The 26,538-nt window shown below is 40.5% G+C and overlaps 1 protein-coding gene across 4 annotated transcripts in view; it reads right to left on the bottom strand.

Annotated features, from left to right (window-relative positions):
* Positions 1-5,944: 5,944 nt before the first annotated feature.
* Positions 5,945-26,538, bottom strand: part of ERC1 (ELKS/RAB6-interacting/CAST family member 1) — a 294,214-nt gene continuing 273,620 nt past the window's right edge. For 3 of the 4 annotated variants that reach the window (XM_086755609.1, XM_086755591.1, XM_086755595.1), the window contains 2 exons: positions 19,839-20,027; positions 5,945-7,887 (listed from right to left, as the gene is read on the bottom strand). In XM_086755609.1, coding sequence (XP_086611735.1) covers positions 7,750-7,887; positions 19,839-20,027 — 327 coding nt within the window. In that variant the 3' untranslated portion in view covers positions 5,945-7,749. Of the gene's footprint in view, positions 7,888-19,838; positions 20,028-26,538 lie in introns of those variants that run through there. The other variant, XM_086755602.1, reaches the window with a different exon arrangement.

The raw sequence follows: 26,538 nt of genomic DNA, 5'->3' as shown, positions 1-26,538 counted from the left end.
CAGCTCAAGTGATTGAAACCCAATTAGCAGAGAGAGGGGAACATCCAGGCACTGAGATCAGGACGCCTGTTCCTGTTACACATGAAGTCACTCATACGGAAACAGTGAGTCGGGACCTTAAGAGCCATGTGAAATGATAAATCTACAGAAAGCAGAAGGGACATGGCCAGCAAGACAGCCCAGAGAAAAATCATCTGCAGAGACAGACAAAAGGAGAAAGAAACAGAGAGGCTTTGCAAGAGCAATTGGTTAGAAAGCGTCCCGACTTGGGGAGGTCTGCTCTGCCAGGGCTTCAGGATAGCTGCGGAGAATTTGGTGGAGTGTGTTTAACATGGACATTGTTCTACAAGCGGGACCCAGTGTTGCAATGCTATTCTCTTTAGAACAGTTAAAAACGCCAGAAAAATGAGATTTTATAGTGACATTACTCAGGCAATTTCCCATGTCCTCAAAATGCGGCTGGAGACTGGACATTCAGTAAAGCCCATTTCCTCCAGCGTTGCAGGGGGGCACGGCTCATCTGATGCCACGAAGCGGTGACCCTCCTTCGCTCCCCTGGGGACAGGACCCGTGTCTGGGTCTCACGAGGAACATGCTCTGTAGGACAGTCTTGCTGGCCTTTGCACATGGGAGTCTTTCCATGCGCATTACTTCGCAAGACGTGATCCTGACAGTGACTCAATGCTGGATGCACATCAGGGACTCAGTCACTTGTCAGCAACGTTAAGTCACATTTACTTGGAAAACAGGCACGAGAAAGACAAAGGAAACAGCTGACTGTAAATGCAGTTGCTGTATCTCCACTTACCTGACCTGTGAGGTCCCGGGATAACCGGGACACTCCCGTGACCGACAGCCCCTCACCTTCACCTTGCAGGCAGCCCCAGCTCTGCCTACGAGCACTGCCAGGCACGTGGTGCAGCCAAGGCCCCAGCAGGGTTGTTCCAGTGCCACAGGTGGCCAACAAATGGGACCTCAAGCCCGGTCTCAGGGAACAGCCACAGAACTGCTCAGCTCTCCTACCTGCCCTCCGATCCTGGGCACACAGGAAAGGGCACTGAGCAAGACACACCAAAATTCACTGAAATGAAGACACAGCACAGAATTTTTAAATAATTTTATAATTTCCTGATGAACTTAGTCTGTGAATAAAAAAAGAAGAAAAAAAAATGAACAAAGTGTTTATATTATCAAGGCAAAGTTGAATATAACACATTTTCTTTGCAATTTCATTATCCTGTCAGTAACATGACTCCAGCAATAAAACACATACAAGTTGAAGGCAGCGTGCGCACTTGCATCACAGACGTCAATGTCTCCCGCTGCTGTTATTTCAAAAAGGAATTCAAGTACGCTAGATCCCACCCCCAAAGCCCACCTCCCCCTCCGCTAAAGTGCAACATGTCTCTTCCAAAGCAAATGAGGGATTTGTGTCTGTGGAGTGGATGGAGCATCCCACAGATTTTTTCTTTTTTAACCCTTAGGTTTTAACTCCAGAAATTATTTGTGAACCTGTGCGGCTCTCCTCATTTACTGACTTGGAGGGAAACAGCAATATACTGTTTTAGTGGGCTTGGAGCAGCATGTTAGGCTAGCACAGAAATTATTCCCCTGTTCATGGTCCCATCTGATTCATCCTCCTTCAGCATCTGAACAGACAGAGGCGTTTGCCACTAAAGCCTTCCCAGATATACTGTAACGAGCGTGTCAGTAAGGGCCAAATGCAGCCGCGCCTGGGCACGCATGGAGGACAGAGACTTGGCCATGTCCATGGAGAGCTGGGAAGATGGGGTAGATTAAAGGAATAATGTCTACTCGTAAAATTTGGCTAGTACATGTGAGTACATGTGAGTACATGTGTACTAGCCAAACTGTACACGTGACTGATAGATCTATATTTTGTCAGTTTCCATACGGAAAAAACGACATTTTGAACAAAAAAAAAACCCACCCCACTAAAGCACTGAAACCTATAGTGAAAATATCTACTTAAAAGCAAAACTAATTGACTTGATTTTCAAGATCCAAACTAGAAGTGCAAAACGAGGACAAATGGCATACAATAAGTTTGAGATAAAGAAACACATTTGTGTAATGAAATTCTTTACCTAGAATCATAGGTAGAGATTTGTGGAGGCGTTTTTTTTACATGACATGCTCATTTAGCCTCATATTGATCTTTTTAAGCAGTGCAGGTCTCTAATGCAACTGCAGCAGATGGCAGCTGCTAGTCCTTGCATGTACCATAACCTGTTGCGGCTATGTGACCAACACTGGACAAAAAGAAACACAACTTTGATAACGGGCCTACATGCAACAACTACCTGTACCAGCTGATCGGTGCTTGCACGCGTCCCTGGCATCGATGGGTGCAATGAATAAGGCAGGAAAAATCTGGCCAAAGCTTTTGGCCCATTCACATCAATGGTTCATACCTTAAGGGACATCCCGTGTAGATGACCGTTACCAGACAAGACCGATTTCCAAAATACTGTTTTGTTCTGCCCATTTCTGTATGAAATGTGTACAGCATAAACCTGGGAAGGCAGGAATTTATACAGGGTTCGTAACATTTCCTAAGAGGCCAAGATGCCTTGGACCTCAAAAGCCTGTTAAAGGCAACTGGTTATAATTATAAGCCCACAAATCCTTTTCTGTACAATCCTGGGAGGAGGAGTCATGGCTTTGTTGCTTCTTTACTTGAATTCCTTTTGATGAAATTAATTTTTATATATTTTTTTAAAACACATCTTTTTCAGTTCTACTACTATCTTTTTTTAATCCGACAACAGACACACATTGTTGGTAACTGCCCCAGCCTTAGGACCACACAGACAATATCGACAAGCAGAAAACAAAACAGGAAAAAACACCCCTGAAAAAGTCAGGAGAGATACTGATGACAGGGTTACAGCACTCACCACACACACTGGAAAAAGTCAGGATTTCTGTGTTTATGCTTTTGACACTAAAAAGTTTTGAAACAGTTTTTCTTTTTTTTTTTTTTTTTAAAAATAGTCAGCGGGCACAGCCATTTTGTTCAGAAGGATCTGCCGTTCCGTAAGGTTCCTTCCATTTATGTGGAAAAAAAACAATTAAAAACATTATTTTGTTTAAAAATCCCCCCCCGACACTCCTCGTCCTTGCCACGCTGAAAAGAGGGGTTGGCAGAACTGGCCTTGCCAGGCGCGATGATGCCCCGTGCCCGACCCTCCCACCCCACCGTCTTCGCTGGGGCAGTGTTAGTTATCCACAGCCTTCTGCGTCCTCTCCCGTTCCCTCTTTCAGTGCAGGTGCTGAGCTGAGTAGAGGCTTCCTTTAAATATCAGATGCCTTGATTGTACTATTTCCCTTTTGCGTTTCATCAAAGTCATTTGAGGAATATATGTGTTATGTAGTGAAATTTTTGCTTTAAGATGATATCAGCGTGTGACTCTCTACGTCCTTTGTAAAGACCCCTTCCATGGCAACGATTGGCAATTAGTACAGGAGTGGGGACTCCAACCCTGTCAACCTTTATCAGACGTAGAAATTTCCCAATAAATTGAGCCTTAGCAGCAGAATGGGTGGGAATTACAGGGCAAATGAAAAGAGGTGCCCCTTTGGTTCAAAAAACAGGGTTATGTCTACGAGATTTATGTCATTAACACTCCCTTGTGCAAAATACTGAGAGCCCCAAAGTACCAGAAAATTTGCTAGAGAAGGGATATTCCAGCCGTGCAACCAGAAACGGCACACACAGTTTCATGCATCACGTCAGACCTTCACCTTCCGTCCCCTGGACTTGGCAAAAATCGGATACTCCAAAGAGGGTTTGGCATTTTCTAGTGGGAAAGCTCAGTCAAGGCAGTCAAAATGAGAAAGAATGCTAGAAGCTTAGAGCTTCCTTTGGGAGCACGGCAGGCAATTCTTCCAATTGCAAACAGTGCTCATGTCCTCACCCTGCAATTCTAGTGTTGTAATGTCCTTTTAGTGTTCTACATGAGGCTGGATTCAGAGGAAAATACGTACTTGGACTTGTGGATATAATGAACAAGCGTGGTTGGGGTATCAGTTTTTATGCTGTACGTGGGCTTCAGGCTTGAGTTATTTTTCAGCCCAAACCCAGCTAAAATGACCTATTAAATTTTCTACAGACAGCTCCTCAACTCCTTACATCTCTCAGCTTCTCTACAAATGACAGCTTGAACGAAAAAAAAAAAAAAGCAATTAAAACTTTCACAGCTCCCGTAGCAAACGGAACTTCATTCAACAGGAGAAGAAAAAGCAAGTTTCCCCAGGCTCCCTGGGAAGTGCCCCTGAATTTCCCAGAGCTGCTGCACTGCAGGATCGCTGTGCTAGGAAACTGTCTGCATCTGCCCGGCTGCTGACACCTGGGTATAAGATTTTAAAAGAGCAGGGGTGGGTCAGGCAACTGGATGAGCATCGCAGTATGTGCACACATACGGCCCTTCTGCCATGTGCCTGACACATGCAATTTTGTGATGGATTACAATAACAAAATCCCTTTGTTGCCCTAAGGCCAATGGTGCGGCACTCCGTATGAGTGAAAAGAAAAAGCTTTCACCGGCCAGGTTCAGCATTAAACTGTGGCCAGCAGCACCTCCCAAATCACATAGTTCCTCAGGCTGTTCACCACAAGAAGATCTCTGTCGACACAGGATCAGAGAGATTATCTGAAACAGTTCAATGGAGATCAAGTCGGATCAAGTCTGTTCCTACATGAGATCTGCTCTCTCCCTGAAAGCACTCCACTGAGGTCTAAGATCAATGTTTAAGATGGGAAGCCTAGAAGACCCAGAAGATAACAGCGGTTAGTTAACGAGAAAAATTGCAAAGGCCCAACAATCCAGATGGGAGGAACAGCAGGTGTGTGGCTGGGAGATAAAAGACCAAATGGCCGGCGTGAAAACCAGCCAGGCTTGACAAATCCTCTCAGGGAAGAGGCCGGGAGATGCGTAAACAGTGAGCTTCACCCGGCTGTCGACGCATGGATCCTGCATGCGCCGTCATGACGGCACCGTGCCTTTGGCTGGGGCACTTTCAACTCTAGGAACGCAGCCACAGGCTGAGTTAAAGACACAGAAGAACCAGCACTTTCCTGCGATGCCTGGCCAACACAGTAAACCAACGGAATTGAAGTAACAGCCCAAAGTGACCACTCTTTGTTCCCATCCCCTCCCCCTGCCCCTGCTTGCAGCAGAAACGCTATCAAGGAACATCTCAGTAAGAGGTTTACAAGCAGAAGTCATTTGAACCATCGATAAGGGAAATTCCACAGCTTCTCACAGAGGAGGGATTGTTTTACAGCAGGGAACCAGGGCAGCTGGAGATTTGACCATATAAGTTAATGAGATAGTCAGGAGAGGTGGCGGTGGTGCGATGATGTTAGGCTGATGGCTCTGATGCTTTTACAGGCGGCATTAAATTCCTTGAGTGAGTAATTAGGGGTGATGAAGAAAAAGCAAGAGGAAAGATTTCAAAACAACAGCTCCTATCGAAACATGCTGACTCAAATAATGGGACTGAAGGGGTGGGTTCTGGGATGAGGCACAGCTCAGTGGTGCGTACAGTCACTGTCTACACGCCTTCCGGTGTTTCCCCCTTGCACGCATTCAGGTTCCCATTACACTCCTCATCCATGACAAAAAAAAAAGCTTCAGACACAGGCTGCTACCACAGCGACAAATAAAGCTACATTTCCCGATTTGCAAAGGACCGGCAGTTCAAAACATGGAAAAGGTGCGAATCACCTCTTCTTTAGAGCCTTACATATTTCTTCCTAGTGGGCACCATGGTTATGGATCCAGTTCCTTCTGCTGAATCATTACAGGAGAATGAATTGGGATGTCATTTATTTTAAACCGGTTAGTTTTCAATAGAGTCTACGGGTATAGGAGGTTGGTCTTGCCCAATTTTCAGTGCTTTTTTGAAAAAAAGACTTTTGCTGATCTCCTTTCTATTGGAAGCAATCGGTCACTTCAAAAGACAAAACTGAGGTGTGAAAGACCTACAGGGGAGCTGTGCTGTGGATTTGAAATATGTATGAAATGCATTTTTCCTGAAAGGGCTTGGAACATCATCCTCGCCATGACAGTTTAGTGATTAAGCTCAAAATGTAGTAAGTCACATGGAATTAAACTGCGGGCTTTGAATGGAAGGTTTACCGAGAGGATTCATAACCAGTTAGTGACCAGAAAACCAAGATTTCTTCCACTGCTGTGTTGATACTGGGTGTCCTTTCCCCCTCCTCTCGTTCTGTTAAGTAATATGAGAAAGCTAAAGGGGAACAACTCCTTTAAGGAGCACATGGGGACTTGTTAAAGGGTTCTGTCCTGCAGATGCCCCCAGACACATATAACCACTAGTACCCAGGAAAAAAGGTCTCTCCCCATCAATGCATAGTCCAAGAAGGAACACTCAAGTCCTACTCATAAAATAGGATTCTGACTTGCTACCACAAGGACAAACCAACCTGCTGTTTCAGGTCATACTGCCGATCAGCAGGGACTTTAACAAGTGTCAAAGTTGGATGGGAACAAGACTAAGGCCTCTCATATACACAGAAGAATTGCACTGGTTTAACTAAAGCTGTGATTTTATACCTATCTGCTCAGCTGGGTGCCAACTCCAGCAGAGACGCTCCTCTTTATAAGAATGGGTTATTGCTCTGAACTCAAACTCATTCCTTGTCAACCTAAGCTAAACCAAAATAAATTAAATTATAATTATAGTAAGAACCATGTTACTGATCTACCTAACTTCGCTCTAAAATTATACTTTTAAGGAAAATGACACGATTTTCTCATTTACAAAATGCCTAAGACTATTCTGATGGCAGCTAGTGTTCACAAAGCTATGGCCTGACCATGGACAAACAATAGAAGTTAAAGCTGGGAGCTGACCTGTTGACCACACCTGCTTGAAGGGAGAGAGCTCTGTACAAAATAAGAACTTAGGAGATACAGACCTCTGATGAGAAACCTCAGCTAAAATCCCCAAGAAATCAACCTGAAAAAATGCCCCACTCACCACTTCAGAGTCAGATCAGTGAACAATAAAAATCAAAGTAAAGTAAACAGAAAGTACCAGTATGCCTACCTTGTTTCCCAGCTGCTAGATGAAGTGACTAATAGAAACAATTAGGGAAACTTTCCTTTCCTCTCTCTGTTATTTAAGAACATAAGAAACATTTGAGACAGGCAGCGAGACCTGAGCTAGCTAGCTGATGCTGGCCAGTCATGAGCCATAATCAGAGCACACTCAGGTTTAGTTTTAGCACTATGAAATTCAGGCTTTCAGCTTTTATGGAAAAAAAAAAAAGAAAGAAAGAAAAAAAGAAAACAGCAATAAATGAATGAAAGGCAAGGGCTACCCTTCTGCAATCTCATGGAGAACTAGAGCTGCTTGTATTCAGTGGATCCTCTCTTCTTTGCTCAGTAGACTTGGAAGAGCTCTGCTTAGCTGTATCCAAAAATCACCACCAACAAAGTCAATGGGGAATCGGATTCTAAAGTAGAAAGGCAGTAAGAAGATGAATGCAAACATGACTGATTAATTATAGACCGGAAGAACCTAGAGAGCATGTAGTTTTAAGAGGGTTTTTTGCTTTTTTTTGTCTTTGTAAAAGGTGCACCAGAAGTTTCTATTCCATTTTCTGTCTTTCACATTCCACTCCACTCCCATGGCTCCTTGGACAGACTGGGCTTGGCCACTCGTGTGCTGCTCCCGTGGGACTCGTGGCCGAGGTCATGATGACTCCTCAAGTGCATTGACGACTTGTTCCAGGATGTCAGGGCAGTGATCTGCTATCTGCTGTAAGATGGCATTGGCAAACTCCTGCAGCTCTGCGTTTTCCTTCTCACCCTTTTCTAACTCGTCACGAAGCTGCAAAAAACACAGAGAGGCATGGTCATTCTCTGCGATTAAACATGTTCACTGTACAATGAGACCTGCCCAGCAGGCTCAGCTCTAAGCTAAAACATCACTTTTAGAAAGGAGCTAGCAGAGGTGTAACACACTGGGTGCTTCCACGATCGGCATCTTCCCTTGGTGACTCCCTCATCAAAGACTGGATGCTCTCCCCTCTCTTTATTTCACTTTTTCACTCTACCAGACAAGGCTTGTGACCTTCCCAGTTAAGGCCATGTCCACATGGGAAAACTAACTGAATAATATTTTCTCCTGAATAAATTGTTCTATGATAAATATTAGAAAAACTTCCTCTGTGGAATGTTTTTCTGAAAGCATCCATGTTCCAGAAGCAATACAGCATTTTGCTAGTATATTATTTTAAATAGTTTGACTTTTATTCATGAACAACAGGATGTTCCACAGGTCATTACTTCAGAATTATTTCTTATATAGAATCAATAGGAATGTTATGCAATTATACACAATACACTTAGAGTTAACTAGAATTCTATTTTTTCTGTGGAATTAATGATTTCCAGAGACTGTACCCTAACTCAGTCATAAGATGACTATACACAATTGTGGTGGAACATACACGATTTTGTTTACTAGCTCTGCATTTCCTGTTGGATCATTCGTTGTTCAGATTACTCTACTTGGCTCAGAAGGGGACATGGACCTTCAAAACTTTACCTCATTCACTCTGTGCACAGTCTATAAACTGTTTTTCCAAAAAGCGGTGTTACAAACCACACCACACAATGTACTGGAGTACATGTGAACATAATTTTTAGCTCTGAGCCTAATGCTGTTGCCAGAATTAGGGGCCCACAGAGTCCTAATGATGAGCAGGAAACATCTGCCTTCAGTAACCAATTTACCTGACCAGCAATTGCTAAAGTCCATGCTAGCCTGTGAACCCTGCAGCATCCCAAGTAAGGCTGTAATTTCTGCAAGCATTTTAGGGATTACTGTACTCACAGTGGTCTAAGGATCTAACAGAACAAGGAGAAGCAGCATCTCTTACTAGACCAGATGATACAGACAGAGAGATTGGACAAGCTTTCAAGCATATAGTTCTTTCACATACTAAATATATATTAAAAAATTATTCTGTTTTTTCAGTGATATGATTTCTTCTGATAAAGTATAGTCCCTATTAATACAAGACAAGCGTATTTGTAGCAGGTACATACACTTAGACGGATTCTTAAGTTTACTGCAAACTTCTGCATCCAAATTCCTTTGTCATTTTGAGCAGCTGTAGCAACTAGCTTATCTATTTTTGAACCTTCTTTTAAATTTGCTTTCTTTCTAATATTATCTGTCAGTCTTGTAACACTTCTTATTCCTAAGTGATTAATATTTTTGCTGGAACTCTACTGTGTTAATATATGGCATGCAAAGAACATAAAATTGGAATTTTTCATCCCTGAAGGGATAACTGATCATCAGCATGCACATTTCTTGCTTTATATTTTGTACTTCTGTAACACTGCTCATTGTAGGTTTTAAAAAGAGAACCATCAGGCAGCAGGACAACAGGGATCATTTTACCACTGTAAAAGCACAATGCAGCGGGAAAGGTTACATTTTCACAATTAAAATTCTAATCAGATACAACAGTGCAGCTCTGCTTAGTGATGGTATCAAGCAAAGCACAGGAGATTGTTACTACAAGAACTACTGCATAAAAACAAACAGCCTAAGAATGACTACAGAATAAATACAAACACTTTTTAAGGAAGTTACGGTATAGACTTCTATAGACAAAAGTGAGAGAAAGGAAATTAAAAGGGTAAGCCTGCTACACTATTCCCTTTACTAGGCAGGGTAGCATACAGTAAATTATTTGGGCTTTGCATGCTGAATGTTAGTTTAATGTGTTCTTATGTGCTTTGTTCCTACTGGCTGCCGTACTCACAGAACAGCTATACGAACCCGAGAGGGGCTCATGCCAAGAATCACAATGCAAAAGCAACCTGATCCTGCTCTGCGGAGTGACATGAGCCAGGGAAGTGGGGAAAACGAGAGGGAGGGGAGCACTCGGAGCTCTGTAAGGGCTCTCGGGGGAGAAGGGGAGGAGGGGCGGGGGGGAATTCAGCAGTAACCCATAATGGCTCAGAAATGGCACGCTGTGGATAGGCGATTAGCCTGGTTCCAACAGCCTGGCAGAGTTATTAGTTGGAAACTTGCAGTAGATGGATAAACCTAGGAGAGGTCCAGTCAGCCAGCAGGCTTGAAGGAGTCGGCACAGCCAGCTAGGAGCAGCGCTGGACATTAAAAGCCAGGAGACTGGGTTTCAGGGACTACCACTGAGTCTCGAGTTGCTCAGCCTTGTGAAACCCCAGCGATTCAGGTGGCCTCAGTCACGGCAGCCTGCAAACCACCTAACTGTTGGTGAAGTCACGGGACTGGTTTGAACGTGGAACTGTGAGACAGGGCTGCCTTGGCTTCTCGGGCCAGCACAAAGATTTCCAAGGTGCTGTTTGGAAGGGTGGGAGGTTGTGGAGGTCGGGAGAGACAGCAAGGAATGGGAGAAGAAGCCAACGATGTGATTCTCCTTTTCTTCATCCAGTTCCTGCAAGGGGCCTCTGCTCTGGGTCCGCAAGGAGGAGAACCAGGAGAGGGCACTGTTAGCAGGGAAAGCAGGGGCTGGCTCCCTGCGGGTCCAGCCCCACCACCTGCCCAGCCAGCGTCCCTCTGCGGGGGGATCAGCCAAATCCCCCAAGTGAAGCTCCAGGAAAGGACAAAGCCATTCATCAATCAAATATAAAAGCACCTCAAAGAGATTAACCTTCCAAACTGCAGGGAGGTTGGTGGACAAGGGAGAAGCCTGCAGCATGTTGTCTTCAGCATGGCAGTACTGCAAAGTCAGAGGTGTCTCAGCTCATAATCTTTTACGTATTTATAAGATTCCTTAAAAAATCAAGGTAAGCCCAACAAAATAAGCCCATGGCAAAGCTAAAATAAATCAAATGCAACCAAACACAGGTAACAAACTTAACCAGAGGAAGAAAATACTTCCAAGAAGTAAGCTTTTGACCATTAAGAGCCCAAAAGGAGACAGCTCTGAACGCTGAAGGCCAGCAATGATACTTTCCAAATTAGTGCAGACAGAAAGTCTACACAGCTGGCTGGCAGATGTCTGTGATGAAACGTCTTTGAAAAAAAGGAGCAATGATAGCCTTGCGTTCAGTTTGCTAGCTTCAGAACATCTAGGTTTAATAATGCGATTTCTACTTAAACAAAGACATCTTAATTGACTATGTGGCTGGCTGCAGCATTTCTGTATCATGTATGTCATCTCTGTTTGCGTCATTCCTTTCAGAAACGGCTGTGAGCAGCACACGTCACTCCTCATTCAGACAAGCTCCTTAATGGGGAACATCCAGTTCTCCATGGTATAACTTGCTTCACCTAAATGTTTGGTAGTCCAGATTTTAGGGAAGTCTCTCTAGAAGTATTACTATCAATTCTGCTCCTGGTTTCCTAAATTTTCTTCTTGTGAATGCCAATGGAAATGGTGTTATCTTCCCCATGCCATTTTTCTATGAAAATAAAGGAGTATTAACAACAGTTCTTTTTTATGTTGGCATTTCCAGCTGAGGATATCAGGAGATTCATACACTTGCCTCATAGAAACGACCAAAAAAGAGAAGGCAAGGCCAGACACGTTTACCTAGTTGATGACAAGTAAAATAGACAGCTCAGAAAGAAAAGGATAGCAAGGACCCCAGAAGTGCTCCATAGTATTTATACTTTATCTTTGGACAGAAGAACAGAAAAGACCTTCAGCATCTCAGGGGAATGAAAGCTTGCAGATAGTCTGCAATAGATGTAGACACTTTTCACCACCGCTGCCTGAGTTCAGAGCGTGTCATGATAGGAATACTTTTCCATTTATAGTTAAACTCCATCAGTGAAAAAAAAATCCTACACAATTAACCATTAATTTAGCTTGCATTGTGCTTCTTTGGTCCAAGATATTCCAGAACTTATTTAAAGAGTAATTGACATTCAGAGGGAAGATAACTGCATAGTTAAGAAATAGGATGCTATGAATTTATATGTGCACTAGGTGAATTGTGGTTCTGCTCCGCAGAACCTTGTGGCCTTTGCTTGTCCTGTAATGTAAACAAAGCAACATTAAGCTAAGATCCTTTAAAATTTATTTACACGGAGGAAGTTTATTCCCCAAAGTGTTATTTTCCTCTTGTTAATAATTGCACAAAAACACTGATGAAAAAAGGCAAACAAAAATAAATCAGTATCTCATCTCAGGGTATGGACAATAAAACTGAATACAGGATATTCTATAGCAGCACAAAAACAAAGTTAACTGCAGGACTTCTATAGGGCTACAATACCCGGATCTGGAATTAGGTTTCTGCAAAGTTTAGATACTTCTGAATCAGCCTATCATTACTCTGAAAAATATGTTTAGAGCTTAAAGATAAATAAGCATCAAAAACAAATTCAACACAATTAATCTTAACCTTTCTTTTGTCTCAAAACAAGCTAAACTACACTGTACCTAAGGCAAATGGTTACAAGCTTTTGCATCTTCCCAGACCAACCAGTGCAAATATGTATGTTTGAGGTAGTGAGAGCCCATTGCATACAAACCTTTATTTCTCAAATATAGACCTGTAAAAGGGTCCAAAGAAAGGGTTAGGAATATGGAAATCATAGAGTGCAAAATTAAAAAAAAGAAATATTAAAGAGAAAAAGAAATTTTTAATGTAGACCCTTAAATATTTTTGCTCTATGTGGAAATCTTGTTTTTATGTTAGCTTTTTCAAAATATTTAAAACACATGTATTTAAAATTTACAGTAAGATATAAAATTAAACATTGCCTTGTCTTTTTAAAATAACGTAAAGTTTAAAAATATATTTAAATACACTTGAATAGATTTTACAAGGCATTTTGAGAAAAAAACTCAGAAAAAAATTTGTTGAGAGGTCTTGCACCATATATTTGAAACAACTTTGCAGATGGGATTTATCCTGCATTCCTGAGCATCTCTAAGCTTTGTGAATAGCAGAAATATTATTATTTCCTTGGTAATGAATGTATTTCAAAATAATATAAATGAGAAGAAGGAATAAAATAAATGCCTTTAAGTTATATTTTGCATTTGACTGGAGAAGTTTTCCTGCAAATCCTGCACTTGCAGGTAATATCCTGCAGCAGGTCTATCCTCCAGCAACAGCAGCAATCCTTTCACAGTCAGAGGACAATTTTCTGTTCACGTAAATTCTGGATTACGTTATGTACTGAAAATTAATGCTGCTATAGTGTACAGAGAGTTGTTATTCTGTGGCTAAGCAGAACAAATAAGAATTATTGCCTGTACCACAGGGCTTTCTGCTAGGGCCCAGCCCCACTGATCTAAACACGCATAATACAGGCAAACCCCACAACCCTAATCCCTAACAGCTCCCAATGCTGCAGTTAAAGGGACTGTGAAAAAGAGTGAGGTGGCTATTTCCCCTAGTTGCAATACTTTACATTCGATGTCGGTTTACTCTTGTGAAGCCAGATTGCCAGACACTGCCAGAATTACTCTGTGATGCACCCCCCATGCTGGGCTTGGTACTGTGAAGGAAGTTTCTTTAGTGATGAATTAGGACTCTGCCTGTTTAGCCAAGGCAGGGCCTGATAGTTATTACCACAGGGAAAATTCACAAATCTGCAAGAACCTCTCTTGTAAGTCATAGATGATGAGTTTTGGAAAACCTTTATAATTGTCAGGACAGAGGGTTGGAGGGTGGTTATGGTTTTGTACTCGCGCAGCACAAAACAGAGAAGAAAGGACAAAGCAGGAAATACTTAAATGAAGTTAAGTTACATGCATCCAGTTATTTCAGGATCAGAGCTGGAGCCCTTTCTACTCTTTTCATGTTACTTATTTCTCTTTAAGAGGAAGTTCATTTTGTTGATTACAACGTGCTGGAGAATCCCATTAGCTCTGAAATTTCTGACACGTATTCCAAGAAAGAAATGTCCCTGGCATATTTTTGGTTCATACAATAAAGTGAGCCTGACAAGCCAACAAAGAACCCAGCTGCTCCTGCATGTGGTTCCTTTTATCCAGGAAGGATGCCCACAGAGAGCACCCCTAAACAGCCAACCCCTAAACAATCCATACCGGTAGCTCATACCTGGAGATGCTGCAAAAAGCTTCCACGAGGACCGCAGTGCCCGAGCAAGGCAGAATAACAGAACTTGTTAGTAATAGCAAAACCTATGGAGAGGTGAACTGCCCTCGACAAAATAAAGTACTAGCTCAGGCTGGTAGGGTTGGTACACCATCTGCTTCTAGGAACTGCGTGAAATGGGACCACGGTGCGTTTTAGACACACCACACGAAACACTTGACCATGTCCTGAAAGCAGTGTTTTTCCCTTTATATCTCTTTTCAAATTCGGAATAGTTAATGCTACTGATTGATAGTATATATTCTAATTAAAATTGGCAATTCCATGCACAAATAAAAATAGATAATGTTATGGCATTATGGATATGGTCAACTTATGGATAATGTTTGTGACTTCAACCAGTATTTAAGAACTATGACACTGATCCCAAGCTATCATCCTCACCCAAAACATTAATTTAATACAGAAGTTTAAAATGCTATAAAATGTAGTCATTTTAGAGAGTTTCTATACCCGTTACTTTCTCGACTAAACTAAGGAAATACATTTGCACACAAAGAAGGATATAAATTGTTGCAATTATTACTTCTAATTTCTAACAGAGACCAGAAGTGGGCTGTTTAACTTTAAAATACATTATGCATTCCCCTAAGATTACAAATTAAAAATAAATGACATAAATCAGGTGGGGAAGATAACAAGCTAATGGAAGAGCAGTCAGAGAAGAAAGACAGGGTAAACTCTGAAGTAATAGAGTAATTTAGAATGACTAAATGCAAAACATGGCAGAGTAATTTCTTTACAGAAACTTGAGTAATTTCTCATAGGTGATACAGAAGTAAGAATGCAAGCGCAACTTGAACAAAGAAGTACACAGGATGTTTATAAAATAGCTATTTATAGTTTAGAGTAACTTTATCCCACTTACAATATAGTTTGTATAACAAATCGTGTGGCTAGTATTTCCAAAATTCAGCAAGCATAGATGCAATTTTAAAATGGAATTTGAAAGCTCCATACATGTGGTCTGGTGTCCTTTTGTATGAAAAGCTTAACATTAACTTTGCCGAGGGTGAAATGTGAATTATGTGCAATGTAAATTATGTGCAATATAAATTATGCTCCTTGGAACCAAGCCATGACTCTTTAGCTGACACAACAGGTTGTGACTGATACAGCGAAGTGACATTATCACCTTTTTCCTCCCTTTGCTTCCAGCAGCTGGGCAGAAGAGACATTCCTCATTTCTTGGCAAAGGATCAGTAAGTAGGAATCCCTAGATGGTCTGTGCTTTAGCTGAAGCTGGTACGCAGGGAGAGGGAAGACAACCTTTCTTCACTACTATGCGACCATAAAGATTTTTCGAAAGCACCTCTGTAACTCACAGCCAAAGCAGTGATAGGTGCAACACCATGTTAGTAGTGGGGTGAGAGAAGCTCCCATAGCAGGTGTCCTCTGAGAGAATATCTCATGGAAACACATCTGCCCAAGTCCTACAAGCTGCTGTTGATGCTCAGGTCACAATGCAAATGCTGCTGGAAGCACCTCTGGGGAAAGGGGAACAGGTTGTGAAGGAAAAAAAAATGGTGCTTGGGGGCCAGCAAAAATAGGCAGGACTCTCAGCAGCCTGGACGAAGCCAGGACGTGTCGAATATGGCTGGAAAGAGCCACTGATGGCAGGGAGCAAAATGTCTCCTCATCCTACTCCTAGGTTTAAGAAAATTTTTTTTTTTTGATAGATCCTCTTCTGTTGGAAGAAATATTTTTTCAGAAGGACTGAAAATAAGAAGCTCTCCATAATATGAGGTTCCGCCATTTTAGAGCTGGATTTGGAGCGATAAGAAACATTTATAATACTGCTTAAGCTATTAATGGAACAAACGCTGTTGCCTACTACTACTATCTGGTTGCTCTCTTTGGTTGTCTCTTTTTCCTTTTCGACACTGCTGCCTTCCAACCACCATGCAGCATGCCACTAGCAACATATTTAAATGATGATTTTCAGCAAGTTCCCATTTCTACTCCATTTTTTCTTTTTGTAAAAATAAGAGAAAAACAAAAACCGAACTATAACTAAAAATGTGGACTATATCATTATGTTCTTAATGTAATTTCCTTTCATATAGCAATAAAATCCCTCACTTAAAGGCAACCATCCGAAACGTGAAATGTAGCAGTAGTTCTACAGAGTCCAAGAATATTAACATAATGATATGTTTAGGACAAAGTGAAAGAAAATACTGTATTTAATAGAAATTGCTAGGATAATGCAATTGTTTATAATGAATGAATGGAATTTTTATTTCTCACTGTCGAGACTTGAAACATCCCTCCTTCCTTCCAGTAACATCCATTTTTCAGTAAGAAAAAAGTTGAGCAGAACATGAATGAGTCGAAGGAGGATAGTTCCAGAAACAGTGCTGGATAACTTCTTTGGGGATGCTGGGTCAGAAATGACTCAAAGAAATATTTTCAATCACATGAATAACTTAATGACATGGTTTCAAGCACTGTAGATTCTTTATTGTCCACAACTTAGTCTAGTATACTAAAGTTTTGAGATACTGAATACTCAAAAAGTACTGGCTTCAGGCCTTCATTACAAATAGATCAAAATTTTACTACAGTAAGTCAGCTTTACAAAATGTCTTTGACAAAATGCCAACAAAAAAATGATAGAGCATCTTGGCTCTATATTTTGATTAAAATCAACTGAAGTCCCTATGGAATACAGCTGAACTTAATGGTAGCATAAATAAACTATTATTACATTGAGAGGTATCACTTAGCAATCAAACTTTGAGAGTCCACAAAATTATTTATGTACCAACAAACTCCCCTCAGAACCATAGTGTTGGTGCTGGCAGACACTTTTCCAAAAACGACTTGTACATTAGTTTCTTGGCTCACTGTGGATGTGCTGGAGGAGTGAAAAGCTTACGTCTACTTCATATACTAGTTTTACCTACCAGAAGAAGCCCCAGAAAAGTCCTACTATTGGTATCTGAGCCTTTGCAGCAGGTATGAGAGACCTACAGGGGATATTGGCTATGATGAAACACAGAAGGACCAACCTACCAATAACAGTTGCTGCAGTGGGAAATCACAGCTCCAAAAACAGCAGTATGAACATGAATTCTCAACTATTTATTAAAAAAAAAACAACCCCAAACCAAACTAAATAATCTCATTGGTGAGAAGTGGATACATTCACATAATTCTTAAATATTATTGGTGTTCAGTTAAATGCATCCTCCCTAATCATGTTAGCACTTCTTAACATTCAAGAGGATTATTTTTTTCCCACTGAGGCTTGTGAAGCATTATCTACAGAGATCATATTAGAAGGGACAGGAGTGAATTTAATGCACTGGATTTAAAGTAATTTACAAACCTCATTAAAATTCCAAAGATGCAAAATGGGTATTCTGTGATGGGCTTCTGCGAATCTGGAGAACTGATTCCCACCCCCCATGGGAATACTTTAAACACAAAGGAAATTCTGCAGTTAGAAACAGAAAAGCTCCACAACTTAAATGAAGAATGTGCTTTGTAATTTGAAATACATCATTAGTTTGTATTTTTCAACTGAAGCTTGTGTAATACAATCTAAGCAAGTATGGGAAAGCAGAAGAGACTGCTACATTTTATTTTAGCAGATGTTAGTTACTCATGGGAATCACAAATGGAGTAGTAACTTTAAACAACTGTGGCAACAGCAATGCAGAATTAAGACAATAATGGGAGAGGACAGAAAAATACATTTTTTCCTCTTCTCGAGGACAACTGCGATAATTCTTTTTGTCACAATTTATACTTAAATGCTTTCTTTACTGTGTGACCCATAAATGTTGCTAATGGGCTAGCAAAGTCTCAATGAGAAAAATTATCTTTTATTAGACCAGTACACAGAACTGGAAAAAGCAGATGCTCTTTTGGGCTGTCTGTTCAGAAGAACTCACCAAAGAAAGCCTTCTCTATTTTCTTTACCTACTTTCTCTTGATCAAATAGAAGATATCACCTATCCCCACAGATCCTGATTATATTCGAAGGCCCTCACGGCTACAAGAGGTTAGTCAATTTATTTCAGACTTTGCCCACATTCAGCCTTCACTTTTGTTTTCAGAGATGCCTCCCATAGGTGCTACAGGTTTTGTCATCCAGTGCTTCATCCCAATCTGACAGACAAGGCAGTTAAAAATGGCATGCTTTATGTTTTGATCTATAACGTAGGAGCTGTACCTCTTTAATATATGAGGATGGCATGCATTATATTGGAAAACTTTTAATCCTGTATCAGCATTTACAGAACCCAAGAGGTAAATAAAATGCTGACCCTGAGTGCGTAGAGGCTAGCAGGCTCTGCAGGGAAAAGGAATGCGTCAGGTCTATAGAGGCAAACATAGATACCAAGTGAGGCACACAGCACAGGCTGAATCAAATACATGTATGAAGACAGGTAAAAAGACAGAGATCAATTGTCCTGTACCATCTAGGCCCCGTTACAGGTATATTTATTTCCAGAGGTTGGCTCTTCTTTCTGAATTGTTAGACACGCTTCTGTTGACTTCCTGTAATTTGGCTGCTGAGCTGCTCTCTCCAATTTTTGGATCAAAATTCAGCCTTGAGTTGAAAATGCAAGGAAATGAGCTTAAACATCACAAAAGAAGAAAACCAGAGCTGAAGTGTTCAGGGCAGGCTCAAGATAGTGTTCACCGACCCGCAAAACCACTTTTAATGATATAGGCCTCACTCTAGTTTGTGTGCATGCTGGATAGAGTTCAGCATAGACATATGAAAGTGAATAATTTAGTGAAAGAATTGGCCTTATAATCCAAAGACAGGGTCAAAAGGACAAAATCAGTCACATTTATTTCTGGTACAAGTTCCTTATATTAATTTAACTAAAAAAAAAATTAAAAAAATTCTGTAATACAGGAGTAAAATGAAAAAGTTGAAAAGAGAAATAAGAAGGACTGAGAAAAAAAGGGTTGTGGGGAATGATGAATTATAGTCTGAAAACAACAGATAAAAACTGCCAGTGAAGGGATTAAGGAAGGCAAGACATCACCAGAGCTGGAAGCAAGGAAGATTATTTCAGTAGCTGAATTATAGCTAGATTGACAGACTCTGTAGAGACTTCACCAGACAAGCTGTTATTAAACCCTTTCAGTTCCATATTCCTCCTGGAAATACACTGTTGGACTTCTGAAATCATTGTGTTTGTGGGTGCATAAGCATGGGTATATTGCATCTAGCATATTGGGTCCAAATCTTGATTTAGGTATCCAGGTAAGGTGTTAAACAGAAAAAATTACTGTCAGAACATACTGGAAGGTAAGGATGTTGTATACATTTACATAACATGACTCAGAAAAATATGTCAATTAAAATACAAATGGTTAATGTCTTTAAAAAAAGAGTTAAGATCCCTATGACTGCATTAAGTTACAAAGAGCAGCTAAAATTTGTTAACAGATAAACATGGCAAAAGTGGTATCCTGCAGTTTGATTTCCCATGACTGTGTTGATGCATGGCCTCAAGTACAGATTAAAAAACAGATGAAATTCCATAATAAATATTAAATGGAAATGATTTAAAAAATTATTGACTCCTTCTGTCACCTGAAGAGAGTATCTTTGCTACCTGTCTTCACCACTTACAGAATGGTTTTCCAGCATTTTGGTGTGGCACATCAGTAAGACCTATACCAATAGTTCAGGCCCTTTTTCAGAGCTTCAGACCACAAACTCACCTGCTCCTGGGTCATCTTCTGCAGCTCTTTCTCCCAAGCTGCCCGGTCATCATCCAGGTGGTAGGAAGCGGGTGGGGTGAGTCCACGGAGAATCAGGGGGTCACGGTCATGGCAGAGGGCTGTCAGATGTCCAATGTACAACTTCAACTTGCTGCGATTCTGATCAAGTTCTAAGAGGGGCTGAATTATCTGAAATAAAAGAACAGAGATAGTGAGGAACAGCCTGAAACTCAAGCAGTGATGAAGGCAACGATCAACCTTTAAGTTACAATCTTGTTCAGCTTCACACTGGAAGAAACCTGAACGCCCTCTCTCCTCCCAAGTACTCCTACCCCATAACCCAGCAACCATCCAGTTGATGCAAAAAGAAACCAAGTACCCTAGGGGAAGTGGATGTGGTGATGATGGCTGGCTGATAAATATAGGAAATAATGATGACATGGGTGAAAAATGAAACAGTATTTAATTAAATACATTAACTGTACTGATTATCCAGCAGTGCTTCAGTCAACTATTTCAACTCCCTTCTTTAAGGAAAATTAATTTTTGTTACAAAAGTTGTCTGTCCACAACTAAGGCAAAAGCAAAGTAGATTTTTAACTCGCTTTGCCTACAAACATTTCATTTTAACTTAGGTATATGCAACAAACATGTTCTAAAGAGAGTAGTTTCTAATGACGTCAAGATGTTTGTTTCTAAGATGAACGTATCTCTGCTGTAGAAACTGCATAGAGACATATGTTAACCAGAAAGTTAAGATACTGTTTTCTGTATTTTTTCTACAGTTACGATATAGTCTTCTATAATTTTGAAAAGGCAATGACTTTCATTTATTATGCAAGCCAGATTCTACAGAATGGACTAAAAACATCAAATCAAAGGACTTTAATAAGTACTATTTTATTTCATTATACTTTACCCAATGTGAATCTAATCCTTGTTCCTCATTGCAATCCAAACTGGAGTCACTCAGTTCCCATTAAAAGTATCCAAAGAGCCATTTTTCATTAGTTTTACAAAAGTATAGAGCTCAGGTGCATAAATACAGACCGAGAATCCCTCACTGTGCCTTCCCACAAGAATACTGCTTCCTATTGCTGTAGGTGTTTGTGGGCATATATTCAAACCCACAGTAATACAAAATTCTGAGGTTTGCACCTGATTAAAAATCAAGGAAGAATTGGGCTTAGTGTCTCCACTCTAGAAAATGAGGTGCTGAAGCTACAGGCACTGACGCACACCAGCCAGGAGAGCTGGAGAGCTTTGCCATGATACTGGCAACTTGTCTTCGTCTTCCCAGGCAGGGGCTGCACCTGCTGTTTGTTAGCGGGCCGGGGATATCTTTTCAATAGGACACCTCTGACCCCGCTAATGAATAAGGAGTGAGATAATCTCTGAGTCAACAGGAACAGGGTGCCGGCACTACTTTCAACAAAGACTCCGGCTTCGAGCCCTTTTAATAACGCTGTCAGGGCTCACTTATTTTACTTCTAACACTGTTCTACATGGATGAATTTCTGAGGGCCACGGCTAAGCAGCTAACTAATGTCAGGTTCCTTGTCCCGCAGAGCGTAGCTGCACTCAGCAGCCTATGTCATCAGGGTCGCAGCAGCTACAAAAAGCCCCAGCTACGTGGCAGCTGTGGTAGAAGAGACAGACAGACAGACAAGAAACTTGCAGATCACATGCTTTATTGAAAACCCTACTGCCATGTGCAGCCTTGGAGTAACATCTGTTTGCAGATATAAACACACATCTAAAAATAACTGTTTGATGTACCAAGACTGCAAACTGCAGCAGGGCAGAATACTCTGCTCTCTTGTATACAGGGCAATAGGAAGGGATGTTTTAGCAGCATCAACACGATCACATTTCACTTCCATCACCAAGCACAACTGTATCTGTCAGTTTCAGTTGTTTGCTGAATTTGCACTATTTACTCCACTTTCTTATAATCTGGGTTACCTAGATTATGATCTGAAGGTGTACTGACTGTGCAGGTGAAAAAAAGCGATGCTTCTAATTTAACTGGTGTCTTTCCTATTTTTCTTACTATTCAGTTTGCCCACAGAGGGTGGAGTGAATATCACATCTTAAAAAAATAATGGTTTATAAAAATGTGAAAATTAAGTAGTCAATGTCTAATAGCTAGTTGTCCAATGAATGTAGTAGCTGCCTTCTATTATTTTTTAGATACCGCAGTCTATTGAATATCCATCAGATATGCAGATTTCAGTCTGAAAAGAATCTGACTTGCCAACCTTCCCTGCCATTCTTTGTGAACAGAAACCCTCCCCAATAAAGAGAAAGCAGAGCTACCTAGCAAGTAACGATGGGAGATTTTCATTCAACAGTCGAATTCGATTGCTCGAGCATAAATTCCTTTTGGAAGGGCATTCCTTCTGCACCCTTCCCCCTTACCTCAAGCTGGAAACAGGCCAAATGAGGCGTGTGAAAGTTCTTAACTAGCAGCCCTCCCAAAGCTGTTCACAGAGCAATCATTCCTCTCACTTGGGATCCATTAAACCCTGCCAGTCAAGTAGGAAATGCCCTTATATCTGCGTTCCTGCCATATCTAATTTGAACTAGCCACTTAGCAAGAGGCACTGCGCTTCCCACACAGCAGAGCTGCCACTGCCTTATCTCAAGAGGGTGTAAGAGCATTTGCTAAGTGGCAAAGCAGGGCAGTGCTGGATTCATAAACCACATCATGTTCTCATGATCAGCCTAGTGCTGTAGAGCTTTCTAGGAAAACAATGGGTAAACAGACCAAACCCAGGAATATCTTCTAAAGCAGCCAATTGTTATTAATTGCCCTGATAGGTTAGGTCATCCTCATCAATGCGTGGAATGAAGTCTGCTCAGTGTATCCTCAAGTTCAGAATATTGTCAGTGCACAGCTAAGTTTGACAACGTGTTTCCCTAAAAAAGGCAATCACCACAATGCTGAAGTAGAAACATGAAATGCTTGACAAATCTCTGATACAAACCCAAACCATCTCTACCAACTGATAAAGACATCTGGGAACATTTTGCAGAACAAATTCAACTCGGAAACAACATGTTCAGGTATTTTGAGATTTCGCAGATTTTTTTTTTATCTTTGAGCATGACAAATGTGACTCTAATTGTAGTTCTGCAAGTCACTGGGGCAAAAACATGGTTTAGAATGAAATTAATACTGCTTCTTCAGTGGTAGTCCCACCTTTGCTGTACAATGGTCAGACGAAGTAGCTGTATTTAAAAGTTTTTTTAATGATAAGAGTCTGCATTTAAATACATATATATACGATGCATAGATAAGAAAAGGTACTTGTAACTGAATGTGGTTGGACAGACCTGTCTAAATGTTTGGTCACTTTTACTGTGAAAGATGAATACACCTCCCACACAGAGACTGTGGTGTCTAAAAGTTTGTCTGAGCAGGGTCTAATGTAAATACGCAAAAACATGTGGGTGGTTATTTGAAAAAAAAAACCAATGAACGGGTGGTGTAAGTGCAGCAATGTCGAACCAAGACAAATGCGATATTGACTATCCATAGACGTCTGTGGAGTCAAGTATGGTTTTAATCAACATGTAATAGGACTCACTCACCACAATCACCAGCTTTAAATTATGGGTTCTCCAGGCAGAAGGGCTAATGACCTGGTCACCTCTCTCCCTGCTGACATTTCCTTCTTCTCTGAAAGAAGCAACCACTTTTCTTTTGCAGAACTAAGTAATTAACTTAACTTAGTTCATTTCAGATAATATCTTCTAAATTTCTACTTAGCGTTAAATTTGCAGCTCCCATTTTGAAGAAAGTCTTCTATGCATCCCTAAAACTTCATCTGTTTTTCCAAGCTACATCAGTTGATCTTGTAAAAGTTATCTCCTTACACAACTTGCCTTACTTGTTAGAATCATGCATCCATATGCATGATTTCTCTGGGCAAGCAAAAAAAGGAGAAAATAGCATCTTCTTAACATAGCAATGCCAATACAAAGCGCTACACGTACACTCGGCACTGGCATGACTGCTGTCCTGCTCCCCTATTAGCTTGACTACTCCGCTTGCACAAATGCTGCGTGCACATATTCACTACAGAACGCTAAAAGGCAGAGTAATGCAGACAAGTGGTCTTCATTTTGCAACTAAATAATTCAGCAGACTTTTCTCAACTTACCCATAAATCTTTAAATATTTGAGAAATATGGAAGAACAGCTATATCAAGAAGAAAATAAAAGAGAATTGACAAGTAAGCTGAGGGTCAAAGTAAATAACACTGAGGTCAAAATTTCACTGTTCTTGCATCACAAGTGTTAGGAAGAAGTGTAGACAGAAGGAATTTGAAAGCTTCCAAGGATTTAACTAACTTGCGAAATGCTCTAGCTTGCTAGCCTAGTCTATGGACCTTCAGTGTTTTTTGTAGATCCTGCAAAGGCACAGAAAAGTAAGGAATTCTGAAAAAAACAACAACCTAAAACCCAAAACACCACTAAAACTCCCTTCAAAACTTCAAACTAGACACAACAAATATGCTTTAAAAACAAGTTAAATGGAGGTAGCCTCTATCTGCTATCAATCACATTTTTCATGTGAGTGTGGGAAATTATTTTCAAACTTGCATCATACAGATTCAACTATGCTACCCAACAAAACCTACTTCCCAAACTATCATTACATAGGAGAAGATGGACTCAAAGTCTGGGTAAATACCTACATTTGTTAAAAAGAAATTACTCCAAGAAGGACCTGACAAACCTAACAAAAGATGGAGAAGATTGTAGTGGGTCTTCTGATGCCTCCCTGTATCTGGGTTTTATTATAAATATTACTAGACAAGAAAATTTTGCCTATGTAGCAAAATATGTTATACTGGGAGATATGGAAATAAATTAAGATACTGAATGATAAAGTCTGGAAGTATTTGCATGGCAAATTGAATTACGCATTCTTGCTCAGAGCATTTGTGTTTGTTTGGCAACAAACGCAAGGGTTCGACTACAATCATCTTGTGATCATTGAATGCAATGGAGTTTTATGAGGCATGAATTTGGCTCAGAAAGTGCAAAGCTTTCCCAAATTCAGAACAATTTATCACTGATGTCTTCCCTTCATTATTTTAAATGGAAACAGAAGAAAGTTCTCAAAAAGACACAGCCTGACCTCAGTTCAGTTCAGCTCAGTTCACTGCTGCACAGAGATACTTGGTTTCTTCAGAAGACCAGAAGACAAAAGCTCAGGGACAGGCTCAGTTTTCTTTAGATTTGTTTTAAAGACAAAAATGGATTGAAATATAACCTTCATGGTTTTCTCCTCATAGAACAAAACAAGACAACATGCGTGAGGAGCTGAAAGAGATTCTGCCTATTTTGACAGAGCTGTCTTCCTCAGTTCATTTCTGACAGAATCAATTAGGAAATCATTTTTATATAGCAAATTCTTTTAGAAATTTTTATACACCATGAACAAATCCCATGGATTAATGATTTCCAGAGTTCACCCTCTTCACCCTGGGAAAAATCCAGACCAGAAAAAAAGAATAGAGAAAACACAAAATAGAGAAAGTAGTTTTGTCATTAGTTCCCTCTGTTTAAATAAAATATTTTCCCTGTAATGCAGGTGAAGCAAAGAATTGCAGTGGGTTGGTAGGATTTCTAAAGCACTGAAAATGAGCAAACAGTTCAAAAATATTTTTCTACATATCAAATCCAGAAGATCTTTTTCATGACACTGGCAGCTTTTGCTGAGATGGGCTGTGGAGCAAAAGCTTGTGGGGAACCATGTGCAGAATAGCAGGGACTACTGTGGATCAGAACTGAAGTACACTGGTGGGACTGTGAGAAGCTTCCCAGACCACTGGGGAACACAAACATTCAGATACTTCAGACAAAACCGAAGGGGGTGTCTCAATACAGCTAATCCAGCTTGAATTTTACCTGTTTCATCAACCTCTTACTTTCAAAAGCAAGAGCATTCACCCAAACCCTCACCTCTAAATATAACTAATTGCACTGTACACACATCGCATCTCTTTCTTCTGCAACAGCCCATATGCCTCTTTCCTAGCTGAGGCAGAGGAGAGAAATTTTTGGCTTAATTTAGCAAGACGAGATCAGAACATACAAATTCAAAAGCTATTTTTATTTGTCTAAATTCTCCTTTGCCTTCAAAATTCTTGGGAATTCAGCAACTCAGCAGCTTAGCTGTGGAACAAAATGGGATAGGCAAAGTCGGGTGAGATCTACAGAGAACCTAAAACCTTCCACTTCAATATATTAAAATCTCCTTAATTCAAGAATTTCATTCCTGTAAGTTGTCTAAGTTACCAAGTTAAAATTTTGAATAATAAATTAAAATATAGAAAGCTGTGAAACTGGGTAGTCAGACTTGTGATATCGACAATTAGAATATCAAGGAAAAAAAAGTATTCCCATGGCAAGTGAAATTAGTTTAACAACTGTTTGCAGCTTGTACATGATGCTATGGCTTTAAACAGCATCCTCCTGATCAAAATTTTGTAGGTGTAATTAAGCAAGTTTTGATTTCACAGAATTCATAAGTTTTTATGCTGATTCCTTCTCCACAAGAACATGGCAGCTTGAGAGTAAGTAAGAACAACTTGCTTATATTTTTAATCCATTCAAGCTTTCTAGTCCTAGTTACCTCTATAACAGTGACCAGGAAAGCACACACATTCCTTGCTGTACTGT

The sequence above is a fragment of the Chlamydotis macqueenii genome, chromosome 1, assembly GCF_036417535.1.
Source record: "Chlamydotis macqueenii isolate bChlMac1 chromosome 1, bChlMac1.mat, whole genome shotgun sequence".
Classification (NCBI taxonomy): domain Eukaryota; kingdom Metazoa; phylum Chordata; class Aves; order Otidiformes; family Otididae; genus Chlamydotis; species Chlamydotis macqueenii.
This window is presented reverse-complemented; position numbering and strand designations above follow the sequence as displayed.